The sequence below is a fragment of the Mauremys mutica genome, chromosome 10 (assembly GCF_020497125.1).
Source record: "Mauremys mutica isolate MM-2020 ecotype Southern chromosome 10, ASM2049712v1, whole genome shotgun sequence".
Taxonomy (NCBI): Eukaryota; Metazoa; Chordata; order Testudines; family Geoemydidae; genus Mauremys; species Mauremys mutica.
The window spans coordinates 57357326-57371128 of NC_059081.1; the positions used below are offsets into that span (position 1 = coordinate 57357326).

Here is a 13803-nt window from a genome sequence, read left to right on the forward strand (position 1 = left end):
AGAGGCACCAGCCTAATTCCCCCCCAGCTCCCAGCCTTGTACCACCGGAATATACCATCTTGCACAGCTCAAGAGTCAAGACCTTTTCTTGAGCAATGCAAGTTTACTAATTGGTTCACCACTTCATCAATGGAAAGTGGACATACACCAGCCTTTGTAACCTGAGCAGATTTACCAAACGCTTCAGTCAAACTCACTGGCAAGGATAAACATTAGACTAAGTTTATTGATTACAAAAAATGGTTTTTAAGTGATCATAAATGATAAGTCAGTAGTTACCAAAGGAAAATAAAAGATAAGTCTTTTAGACACAGTCTAAATTCTCAACCCTATTAGATGGGGCAATATCTTGACTAAGCAGTTTTTCTCACCCCAGGATACTGCAGGTTGGTTACAGTCTTTCATATGCAGGCTCTCACTGTTAGCCTTGGGATCAATCTCCTCAGCTCCAGCATTCTCGTTGCCTTCAGCATGAGTAGGGGAGGAAAAAGGACAAACCATGTGGCCTCTGTTCTCTATTTTATATCCTCAAGGCTCCTATGTTTCATCAAGGAGGCAGGGAGGCATAGCTCAGTGGTTTGTGCATTGGCCTGCTTAAACCCACAGTTGTGAGTTCAATCCTTGAGGGGGCCACTTAGGGATCTGGGGCAAAATCAGTACTTGGTCCTGCTAGTGAAGGCAGGGGGCTGGATTTGATGACTCTGTGAGGTCCCTTCCAGTTCTAGGAGATAGGATATCTCCATTAATTTAATTTAAAGCATGAAGGTATTTAAGAAGCTAACTCAAATCATTCCTCCTTCATAAGCATTCAGGTCTTGAGCAGTGCAAGTAAACAACACACATTACAACAAAGCTTAAACTTGTTTTTCATAAGAATTTTAAAAACAACAGTAGCTGCCTATTTAATTTTTAAAACAGCAAAAAAAATCCACCTCCCTTTCCATTTCTTTTAAGGAGTCATGAAGTTTAAATCTCCTCAGTGTGACAAATATGCTTGCTTTGATCTGCTTAGCTCTTGGAAGTCCAGGGGCTACGGACTGCTGGCCCTGTGCTGTCCAGGGTTCCCAGGGACAGCTCTGTCCACCATTAGGGATTTTTTTCCCAAGAACCCCCTGTAACATTTCACAAATCCCCAGGGGTTCACAAACCCAGTTTGGGAACCACTGATCTAGTCTGACCTCCTGCACAATGCAGGCTGCAGAATCTCACCCACCCACTCCTGTAACAAACCCCTAACCTATGTCTGAGTTATTGAAGTCCTCAAATTGTGGTTTAAAGACCTCAAGGTGCAGAGAATCCTCCAGCAAGTGACCCCATGCTGCAGAGGAAAGCAAAAAACCTCCAGGGCCTCTGCCAATCTTCCCTGGAGGAAAATTACTTCCCGACCCCAAATATGATGGAACAATTTACAAGACCCCTAATTTTTGGCTAGCCACTCAGATTAAAAGAGGTAACGCTGTCAAATAAAAGTGTCTGACAACTTTTCTAGGAAGAAATGTCAATTGTCCTCCACAATTCCTTTTTCAGTGTGTGTTAAATTGAATTAATTATTTATATTACAGTTCTTGGGCAAATTCTTGGTCCTGTGAGTACAGCCATTGAAATCAGTAGGCCAGATTCTGCTCTTGGTTACACCAGTGTAAATCTGAAATAACTCTACAGACATCACTGACTTCATTCTGGATTTACACTGGGGTAAAGGAGAGTAGAATTTGACCCAGTGGGAATATTTGTGTGAGTACAACTTGGTCTCATATAGATTCATAGATTGTAGGGCTGGAAAGGACCTCGAGAGGTCATTGAGTCCAGTCCCCTGCCCTCATGGCAGGACCAAATACTGTCTAGACCATCCCTGATAGACATTTATCTAACCTACTCTTAAATATCTCCAGAGAGGGAGATTCCGCAACCTCCCTAGGCAGTTTATTCCAGTGTTTAACCACCCTGACAATTAGGAAGTTTTTCCTAATGTCCAACCTTGCTGCAGTTTAAGCCCATTGCTTCTTGTTCTATCCTTAGAGGCTAAGATGAACAAGTTTTCTCCCTCCTCCTTATGACACTCTTTTAGACACCTGAAAACTGCTATCATGTCCCCTCTCAGTCTTCTCTTTTCCAAACTAAACAAACCCAATTATTTCAGCCTTCCTTCATAGATCATGTTCTCTAGACCTTTAATCATTCTTGTTGCTCTTCTCTGGACCCTCTCCAATTTCTCCACATCTTTCTTGAAATGCAGTGCCCAGAACTGGACACAATATTCCAGTTGAGGCCTAACCAGCGCAGAGTAGAGTGGAAGAATGACTTCTCGTGTCTTGCTCACAACACACCTGTTAATGCATCCCAGAATCATGTTTGCTTTTTTTGCAACAGCATCACACTGTTGACTCATATTTAGCTTGTGGTCCACTATAACCCCTAGATTCCTTTCTGCTGTACTCCCTCCTAGACAGTCTCTTCCCATTCTGTATGTGTGAAATTGATTGTTCTTTCCTAAGTGGAGCACTTTGCATTTGTCTTTATTAAACTTCATCCTGTTCACCTCAGACCATTTCTCCAATTTGTCCAGATCATTTTGAATTATGACCCTGTCCTCCAAAGCAGTTGCAATCCCTCCCAGTTTGGTATCATCTGCAAACTTAATAAGCATACTTTCTATGCCAATATCTAAGTCGTTGATGAAGATACTGAACAGAGCCGGTCCCAAAACAGACCCCTGTGGAACCCCACTTGTTATACCTTTCCAGCTGGATTGGAACCATTAATAACGACTCTCTGAGTTTAGCATTTGTCTTTGGCCCAGTTGTCATGGAAGGAAAAGAGCCAGTTAATGTTGTAGATCTAAAAGTTTAGTTGTATTCACATTTTTATCTTTTAATGTGAACGAAAATAGAAATTGTGTACATTTTTTCCTCAGATTGAAGGTGGCTTTATTCAGGGGGTTGGACTTTATACAATGGAAGAAATAAAGTTCTCCCCAGAAGGAGAGCAGTACACGCTGGGTGCAGATACGTATAAAATCCCTGCTGTCTGTGACATACCTGAACAGTTCAGGGTTTACTTGCTGCCAAACTCCCGAAACCCAATTGCCATCTACTCCTCCAAGGTAAACAAGCCAACTGTGCTGTATAAAGTCATAGCAAGTCCTGCACATGACCAAAGTGCATGTGTGGTATTTTAAAAGTGCTTTCCAGCTGTTGCGATATTACAGATTTCAGAGATGTTCCCTATACATAAAATGGGGAACATCACAGGCACCAGTAATACCTTTAGAACCAGAAGGACCTTTATAAGTTCACCTGCTGTGAGAAAAAGGGTAATTTTCATGCATTAATTTATTTTGATTTTTTTGTCTTTCTTCTTATTATGTATTTGTAAAATTATGGTAGTACTTAGAAAACCTCATCTGAGATTGAAACTCGAGTGTGCCAGATGCTGTACATACACATAGTAAGAGACAGAGCCTACCCTGAAGAGCTTACAGTAAACACAGGGTGGTAGAAAGGAAGAATTATCTCCATTTTACTGATGGGGAAGTGAGGCAAAGAGAGATTAAGAGGCTTGCCCAGTGTCTCACAGGAAAACAGAATACAGATCTTCCATTGTCTTATCCACAAGGAACTTCCTTCATATCCTTTCCATCTTGTGCTGTAAGGATAAATTCACCCCTGTGTAGAGCCAACCCAAGGCTTATGCACCAATTACATCCTCATAATAGAGTTTAAGTAGGCCTTGTGCTGGTAAGAGATGCAGATGTCCAGTGCCCTAGCCTAGTATCTGGAGGAACTGCATCTGAGACATGGGAATTTCCAGGGGAAAGTTCACTTTGGATGCCTACTAGGGATAAATATCTTTAATAGCTTAGAGCAAATAGACATTTTCTAGTGGAGATGATGCTAGAGACAGAAACCATCACAGTTCTTTGGAGAGATTAAACAATGCAAACTTTATCCATTCAGGAACTGGAATAGAGAAAGGAAGGCTGCCTAGTTCTGTTTCATCATATACAATGAAATCCACTTATAAGGGATTTGGATAGATTGGAGGTGTATTTATACTGAAAGTCCTGAATTGTTTCATTGCTTTGCAGTGTAACAGGTGCAATCCAAGTCAGAGCGAACCTTTGCTTAGAGTGGAGATGTGCTATGAATTTTAAAAAAATTATGAACCAAATCCTTGTCCTCAATTCTTCTATGTCTTGGAGCACTCAGAGCCCTGAGGAGATTTATTGTGTCCAGCTGTGTCGATATAAAACTTAGTGTCTGAGCCAGCTCTTCAGCAGGCCTAGCTCCATTGACATGAATCGGCCAGATCTTCAGCTTGTGTAAATCGATGTCGTTTCAATGGAGCTATCTCAATTTGTACCAGCTAAGGATCTGAGCCCCTGTTGTCAATCAGTTTCTAAAGCAAACCTATGTGTCTGCCTTTGTTCTCTGCCAGGGGATCGGCGAGGCAGGGCTGTTCCTGGGATGTTCTGTGTTCTTTGCTATCTGGGATGCAGTGGCTGCTGTGCGGAAGGAAAGAGGATTAACTGGGACCTTCACCCTGAACAGCCCCCTGACTCCTGAGCGGATTCGAATGGCCTGTGCCGATAACTTTACTGAGATGGTAATGGGTTTTTTAATTAATTCTTTGGAAACATTGCTGGGTTAGCCTCCTCCTCTTCCTTACTTCATGTCTTGATTTTGAATTATTCTGTATTCACACAAATTCGTCATTGAGCTGCATCTTTTTTACATATGGCATTACACTCACTGGTGCCTGCATTTTATTTAGTTTACTATACTTTGTTCTATTTTTTTTTTTTGCCAGTGCAGGATATACTGACAGCTAGAGATGAGAAATCATAAACTGGGGGGTTGGCTGAATCAGGCTCTGAACCTACCAATCTGTTCAATTTCTTCACTGATAATGACTTGAATTTATATAGCACCTTCCCTCCAGAAGAACCCAAAAGTACTTTACAAATTATGGGCCGACTTTGGGTATGTTTATACTATGAGATTATTCCGATTTTACAGAAACTGTTTTTTTAAAACAGATTGTATAAAGTCGAGTGCACGCGGCCACACTAAGCACATTAATTCGGCAGTGTGTGTCCATGTACCGAGCTTAGCGTCGATTTCTGGAGCATTGCACAGTGGGTAGCTATCCCGTAGCTATCCCATAGTTCCCGCAGTCTCCCCCGCCCATTGGAATTCTGGGTTGAGATCCCAATGCATGATGGGGCCAAAACAGTGTTGCGGGTGATTCTGGGTAAATGTCGTCACTCAATCCTTCCTCCGTGAAAGCAACGGCAGACAATCATTTCACGCATCCGTATGTGTACTGGATGCTGCTGATAGACACGGTACTGCAGTGCTACACAGTGCTACACAGCAGCATTCATTTGCCTTTGCAAGGTAGCAGAGACGATTACCATCCCTATTGCACCGTCTGCCATTGTAAATTGGCGATGAGATGATGGTTATCAGTTATTTTGCATCGTTTGCAATTGGAAATTGGCAATGACTGTTATCAATCCTTTTGTACCGTCTGCTGCTGTCATGGGTGCTCCTGGCTGGCCTCGCTGAGATTGGCCGGGGCACATAGACAAAAATGGGAATGACTCCCCGGGTCATTCCCTTCTTTATGTTTTGTCTAAAAATAGAGTCAGTCCTGCCTAGAATATGGGGCAAGTGTACTAGAGAACCAGAGAGCACAGCTGCTCCGGGTCAGAGCCCCAGAGATCCCACAGAAATGCTGAGCTGCATGCCATTCTAGGGGGTGCCCCTGCAACAACCCCACCCATTGCTTCCCTCCTCCCCAACCCTCCTGGGCTACATGGCAGTGTCCCCCCATTTGTGTGATGAAGTAATAAAGAATGCAGGAATAAGAAACACTGACTTTTAGTGAGATAAAATGAGGGGGGAGGCAGCCTCCAGCTGCTATTATAGTCCAGGCAGGACATTAAAGGGTGGGGGGAGAGGAGCACAGCCTCCCGCTGCTATGATAGTCCAGAGAGTACAGAATCTTTTCTTTAGACATGAAAGTGGGGGGGGGGCTGATGGAGCTCAGCCTCCAGCTGCTATGATGAGGACGGTTACCAAGCATTTTGTACCGTCTGCCAGGAATGACCGGGAGTCATTCCCATTTTTACCCAGGCGCCCCCGGCCGACCTCACCGAGGCCAGCCAGGAGCACTCACAGGCTGATGATGATGATGGATACCAGTCATTTTGCACTGACTGCCACCGGGAAGGGGATGCTGGTGTTCAGCGCTGCAGCACCCCATCTACCAGCAGCATGCAGTAGACATAGGGTGACATTGAAAAAAGGCGAGAAACTATTTTTTCCCTTTTCTTTCGGGGTGGGGGAAGGGTGTAAATTGACGACATATACCCTGAAACACCCAGGAAAATGTTTTTGACCCTTCAGGCATTGGGAGCTCAGCCAAGAATGCAAATGCTTTTCGGAGACTGCGGGGACTGTGGGATAGCTGGAGTCCTCAGTACCCCCTCCCTCCCTCCATGAGCGTCCATTTGATTCTTTGGCTTTCCGTTACGCTTGTCATGCAGCACTGTGCTGAGTCCCTGCTGTGGCCTCTGTCTATAATAGCCTGGAGATTTTTTCAAATGCTTTGTCATTTCGTCTTCTGTAACGGAGCTCAGATAGAAGAGATTTGTCTCCCCATACAGCGATCAGATCCAGTATCTCCCGTACGGTCCAGGCTGGAGCTCTTTTTGGATTTGGGACTGCATCGCCACCTGTGCTGATCAGAGCTCCACGCTGGGCAAACAGGAAATGAAATTCAAAAGTTAGTGGGGCTTTTCCTGTCTACCTGGCCAGTGCATCCGAGTTCAGATTGCTTTCCAGAGCGGTCACAATGGTGCACTGTGGGATACCGCTCGGAGGCCAATACCGTGGAATTGCGGCCACACTAACCCTAATCCGACATGGCAATACCGATTTCAGCGCTACTCCCCTCGTCGGGGAGGAGTACAGAAATCGGTTTAAAGAGCCCTTTATATCAATATAAAGGGCTTCGTTGTGTGGACGGGTGCAGGGTTAATTCAGTTTAACGCTGCTAAATTCGGTTTAAATGTGTAGTGTAGACCAGGAAGTCCCTTGTGTCATTTCATTTATTTCTGTAGCATTACACCAGTAATGAATTTGTTCCCATACAAGTATCTATATTTACAGTGGCTTCCAAATAATATCTGGATGGCCCTTAAAGTGTTGGCTTTAAACTGTAAAGCTCTAGGGCCTGGTTCTCTCAGATCATCTCATTCTCTGGCCTTTTTTATCACTGGTGGTTATCGCATCCTGGGTTGTATGAGAGACTAGAAGCAGAGTTTCTTTGGTGAGGGTCCTCAACTGTAAAATTCATTCCTCACTTTGATTCACCAGAGCCTAGATCATGTTATATGTCTCCTTTGTTCTCCCAAGCTTTCTATGTGGGGTGGAAGGGAACTGAAGGATGTATTCTGTCACAGTGGGACAGCATTAATTTCTGTGGCTTTGCTGGAGGATTATGTGGCATGACTCAACATGCCCCCACTCCTTGCCCTCCTATTCCACTCCCAAACCCAAAGAGTGCAAAATTCCCAGGGTTCACACAGAAAGGCTTCTGTAGGGTTGGAGGGAGAGGTGCATGATGCCACGTTGTGCCCCCACCTGACAGATTTGGGCCATTTTTGCAGGTTTTTCTGCTGCATTAATCGCCCTCTGTGCTCTAAACATAGAGGGATGACCTGGCCCTGATACATCTGGCCTTGCTTGCCGAGAATCTGTGTCCATTTATAGCCTGCAGTAAAAGAAATGGAGTAAAGCATGGACACCAAACCACATAAATGGCAAAGGCTTGGCCACTATCGTAGCCAAAACCTGTATCCAAACAGTAAAGCAAATCTTTAAATTAATCACCCTTTCTTGGGATGGGAAAACAGGCTCCGTTTTGTTGCTTGGGAGCCATCAAACCAGGCTATGATAAGCGCCTTTATTTAAAGCTTTCCCCTTAAATCAGGGTCTTGTGGAGTATGTGTTTGCAGCCATAACTTGTCAGTGTCAACTGAGGAGTCTCTCTCTGCCTGCTTAGGTAAACACACCACAGCATGTTCTGAACCAAGCTGGTTTTGGTGGCACTATAACCAGGGCCGGCTCCAGACCCCAGCGCGCCAAGCGCACGCTTGGAGCGGCATTTTGCTGGCAGGGCGGCAGGCGGCTCCAGCAGACCTTCCGCAGTCATGCCTGCGGGAGGTCCACCGGAGCCGCGGAACCAGCGGACCTCCCACAGGCATGACTGCGGAGGGTTCGCTGGTCCCGCGGCTCCGGTCGACCTCCCGCAGGCATGACTGCGGAAGGTCCGCCGGAGCTGCCTGCCGCCCTCCCAGCGCACCCTCCGCAGGCGCGTCTGCAAGAGGTCCCCTGGAGCCACGGGACCGGCAGCACGCCCCCTGCGGCATGCCGCCCTGCTTGGGGCAGCCAAATTCCTAGAGCCGCCCCTGACTATAACACAGTAGAGAAAACTATCCAGGCAATTCCCCAGCAGGCTTAAAGGGCAGATCAAACCAGATGCAGATGGAATCTGCTCACAACCTCTGCCCTATCCAATCTTGGTGTTAGAAAAAGGCGATGATGATGAGTGTACTGGTGAGCCACAGAGCGAGGGCCGTTGTGAAACACCGGGAACACATTGCCAGCACAGCTGCTGAGCACAGGGCCATGCAGAAATTCTGCTTGGCCATTCTGTGGATGATAGCACAACCTGACCCTTTTTGCTTCCAACTTTCAAACCCTTGGAAAAACACACACCAGTTTCACTACTGTGCTTCCAGTGGAAAAGAGGGGGATAGGGACCTACACAAAAGCATGTAGCATGATGAAACAATCAGCCATGCCCTCTTCACTCAGGGTGAACTACAATAGGCATGGAGAAACAGTCCAAAGCCCTCTGTGCCGCTGAAGCTCCCAGCTGGGGGCAGGAGGCTGGTCAAAAATGTCAGTATGAAGAAGCCGCTGTGGGCAGGCAGACACAGTGAATCCAGTGGCCCAGACTGTTTGATCCAGGGGCACAGAGGGGCAGCATCTGAAAATAACAGTCCTGGAGGGGCATCCTTGCAATGCCTTTGGCTGCCTGCAAGTTGGGGGAATTAACTCCATCTCCACCTCTGCTTATTTCCCTGCACAATGTTAAATGTAAGCCATACTTATAGGATGGTGGATTCTATCCTAGAAAGCAGTGACTGAGAAATATTTGGGAGACGTGGTGGATAATCAGATGAACATCAGCTCCCAGTGCAACCCTCTGACCAAAAGGGCTAATGCAATTCTTGAATGGACAAATTGGGGAATGTTGAGTAGGGGCAGAGAGGTTATTATACCTCTGTATTTGGCACTGGTGCAACCACTGCTGGAATACTGTGGAGTTCTGGTGCCCACAATTCAAGAAGGATGTTGATAAATTGGAGAGGGTTCAGAGAATGATTAAAGGATAAGAAAACATGACTTAGGGATAGACTCAAGGAACTCAATCTACTTAGCTTGACAAAGAGATGGTTAAGGAGTGACTTGATTACAGACTGTCAATACCTACATGGAGAACAAATATTTGATACTGGGCTTTTCAGTCTAGCAGAGAAAAGTATAACACGATGCAATGGCTGGTAGATGAAGCTAGACAAATTCAGACTGGAAATAAGGTATACAGTTTTAACAGTGCGAGCAATTAACCATTGCAACAATTTACCAAGGATCATGGTAGATTCTCCATCACTGCGTATTTTTAAATCAAGATTGAATGTTTTTCCAAAAGATGCTCCATGACTTATTTTGGGGGAGCTCTATGGCTATATAGGAGGTCAGACTAGATGATCACAGTGGTCTCTTCTGGCCTTGGAATCTATGAATTACTTAGGTTATTATTATTACTTATACTACAATGATGCCTAGAGGCTAGAGGCTGTGACAATTCTTGTTACCCCCGTGCCTCCAACGTAGGTGAGACTTGCTTGTGCACAGCTGGGTGTCAGCTCCCTGACAGCACTAGCCTGTTAGTCACCCAAACGCTCTCCTCTGGACTATTACAGCCTTTGCTTTGCTTTGCAGGTTAACAATAGGTGTACCCAAATCCCCAAGCTCCTTTGAAGTGTTTCCTTGTAGTGTCTAGCCTCTTCTCCACTGAACACCCACAGAAATACCCGGGCTGCTGGCCACAGAGGAACAGTGTACGCACCAGCTTGAATGACTCAGCTCAGGATCACAGCATTTAGATGTATTGGTAGTGAAAACAAGGATAAGTTTATTACCAGAGATTCAAGAGATAGTGAGTAAGGATAATGGAAACAAAAGATTACATATAAAGCACAATCATAACATGCTTTCTAGAGACTAAACTTAACTATTAGGTTAATCTCCTGTCCAATGAAGTTTAGCTCACTCAAAGCCTTGTGCACTGTCCTCCACCAAGACTAGTTGTGATGCAGTTTTCATGAAAGTAAATCCACTGCCCGTTTACTTCCGAGGTGCAGGATGACGGGGTATCGTCTTTGTTTGAAGGCCAGAAGAAGGGGTTCAAGAAAGATTTATTTGAGAATGTGGTCCCCATCCAGGATGGATTGTAATTGTTTGACGATACCTTGTATGGATTCCATTATGGGGTAGTAGATGACAACTAGGGATGGACAGTCTTGGGAGGTTTTTTTAGATACAGTTGCTGCACACAGTAATAACTAGGCAGTGTGAGAAAAATCCATTGACTTGGAAAATAAATGTCACTAAGGATAAGGACATTTTTACAGGCAAATTTTTGTTAATTTCTTTTACTTGCAGATATGCTCCCTGCAAAAATGTGAATGCAATTCTATATCTATATACCCTGATCCTATAAACTTCATGGCAGTGGAACTAAAGACCAGGAAGAGTCCTTGGTTCTTTTCTAGGAGGGCTTCTCACCCACCCTCCTGCCACACATCTCCAGTCCTTTCTCAGCCTCTTTATGGAAGTCTCAGTTCCCTGGTGTTAATAGGGTGTTTAGTAGTGTCCTTCAAGGCTGGCAGTCTGCCCAGGACACAGTATTAGCCTGATTAATTTAATTCCCATTTGCTAATGCCCAGACCTACTTCCTGCAGCCTCAAACTTACTTTCAGAAAAGATCTGCAAAAATTAAAATGGCACCAGCACTGCCATTGCAGTGGGGAGGGACTGAGTCACAAAGGAAAAGACAGGGTCATTGAAGGTTGACAGACTTCTCCCTTGCTGTTTGTGCAGGAATTTCAGTCATGTCTACCGTTCAAGAGCAATCCCTTTACCACATGCAATTCAACTTGTTTTGGTCAGTGACACCAAGTCTGTGGGCCATATTTTCTCCTCTGAGATTTCCTTCTGATGGGGATAAAGCAGTGGAAATCCCACTCCTTTTGAAATCAGAGGCAAGGGACTTAAGGCAACACAAGATAATGTATCTCCTCCCATACCCATCTAAACCCCTGCATGAAAATTCGGCTTGGTTCATCTTATGTGGCTTCAGGGGGAAGCATGGGGGTGGGGGGTGGGGGCGGGAAATGGTGTTGATGGGAGAAAGCTGATTTTTGTGGCCCCGTCATGTTGGGACCCTGCAGGGCTTTCCCCCAGTAAGTTATTGCTGGTGAACATTAACTCTCACTCCACACCTTCAGACTTTCCACAGGGGAGGTTGGGGCTAAGCATAAAAAGGGAAACCAAGACAGAACAGTTCCCAGGGCAGCCATCAGACTAAACCATGGAAAGTCTAAGACTCTGCACTGATGCCCACCCCATCACTCTAAGAATTCCCTTAGATCTGTGCGATTCCCCTGCAGATGTCATGACCTCTGTGGTTTAATATAGCCATAGTTCCACAGACAACCAATCTCTACCCCGCTCCCCGACCCCAGTCACATGATGTAGTGGAAACTCTGCTGCCAATTTTTCTATCTGACTTCGGCCCTTTGGCCTATAGGCTCATCCGTGAGCAGGCCTGAGCTGTCTGTGTTATTGGAGATTGATTTTCATTAACTATGGTTATAAATCTTCAACAAGCTACTTAAGGTCATGGTTGATTTTACAATCTATTATAATCAAGGTGTGAAAGTATGGATTAGCCTGGACAGTGACATTTACATGGATAAAAAGAAAATATTTTGGGCCCACAGATTTTGAATTACAGTGAATTCTCTCTTGTTTAATAATGTCAAACTTAACAAAACTATGATTTATTCTTTTTTTTTTTCATTTTAGATTCCCAAAGATAAGCCTGGAACCTATAAACCTTGGGCCATTGACATAGCCTAATACTGTATTTTCCAAAGTATGAAATAATTATGTGACTGTTTCCATCACTGTTGGTTTAAAGCATTCCAAATGTAGTAGTAAAATATTTGATTTAAAACCCACTCTCTCACACATTTGTGGACCAAGATATTATTAACTGCAGCTCCACTGTACTGATAGAAAGAAGATCTTTAATTTCGGAGAAACTGTGGACCAAATTCTGCTCTCTGTTACATCATTGTAAATCGGAGTAACCCCATGGCCTTCAAGGTAATAACACACTGGCGTAAGAGAAAGCAGAATTTACCCCCAAATTGCAAGCTATGCTTCTTTGTCACTTGCTGCATCCACTTTATGACACACTTACACCCATTGTTGTAATTATTAATTGAGTCGATTGCTGTAGCACCTAGGAATCCCAATCCCATTACACGCATGTACCAAAAAAATAAAGATAGTCCTTTCCCCAGAGAGCTTCAGAGTCTAGGTCTCAGACATGATTCAACAGGTGAATGATACAGACACACGGCTGGGGAGAAGTGGAGTTGAGAGGGAAAAATCACAACAAAATGAACGGAGTTTAACATAAAAGAAAAGGTGTCAGCTCACCACTTGCCCAACCAGTGCCAGATGGTAGTGATTTGTATGTAGGCATCATGATAGAGGTAGGTTCAAGGATGGGTTTTAAAGAAGATGAGGTGACAGCCTTATGAATTTTGAGGGGAATTTTTGTCAGAGAGGTGGGTTAAGGGGGCTCCCACCAATGCCTGAAAAGGTAGGAAGCCATTCAGTCTCATTGTTTCTCATCCTCCACAATGCCTTCCAGAGGAGAGGAAGGAAGCCCTCTGTAATATTACTAGGAAGTCATCAGATGATGCAATTACAGATAGTTTTACAAATTCTGTGTAATTGAATGTGCAAGTAGTTAGATCTTGGAGAAATGTTATATGTTTGTTTGGTTCATATTTAACACCCTTCAGACTTCACCTGTAGACTGAGTGCAAATGATTTTGTCACTGTGTCATTTAACCCTGAGATGCTGTCATCTGTAAGCAAAACTCCATCGTATATGGGTTTAGAACAGGGGAGGGCAAACTACGGCCTGCGGGCCGGATCCAGCCCATCGGGGCTTTCAATCCGGCCTGCGGGATTGCCAGCTCTGTGGCACAGCGGGGCTAAGGCAGGCTTCCTGCCTGCCCTGGTCCCGCGCTGCTCCCGGAAGCAGCTGGCACCACGTCCCTGCGGCCCCTGGGGAGGTGGGGGCAGAGGGCTCCACGCACTGCCCTCGCCTGCAGGCACCACCCCCCACAGCTCCCATTGGCCGGGAATGGGGAACCACAGCCAATGGGAGCAGTGATGAGCTGCCAAAAAATTCCTCCTCACCCCACGAGGGGGTCGTGCCTGCCCCAGGACTCCTGCCCCGTCCAACCCCCCACATGCTTTGACACCCCCCCCCCGGATCCCTACCCCATGCATTCCCTCCTCTCATTCCTGATGGCCCCCTGCCCTATCCAACCACCCCTTCTCTCTGTCCCCCACT

The 13803-nt window shown here is 45.3% G+C and overlaps 1 protein-coding gene across 1 annotated transcript in view; it reads left to right on the plus strand.

Moving 5' to 3' along the window:
• Window positions 1-13381, plus strand: part of LOC123378342 (aldehyde oxidase 2-like) — a 103363-nt gene extending 89982 nt beyond the window's left edge. The window contains exons 33-35 of the mRNA XM_045031972.1: window positions 2915-3103; window positions 4438-4605; window positions 12231-13381. Coding sequence (XP_044887907.1) covers window positions 2915-3103; window positions 4438-4605; window positions 12231-12284 — 411 coding nt within the window. The 3' untranslated portion in view covers window positions 12285-13381. The remainder of the gene's footprint in view (window positions 1-2914; window positions 3104-4437; window positions 4606-12230) is intronic.
• Window positions 13382-13803: the final 422 nt, after the last annotated feature.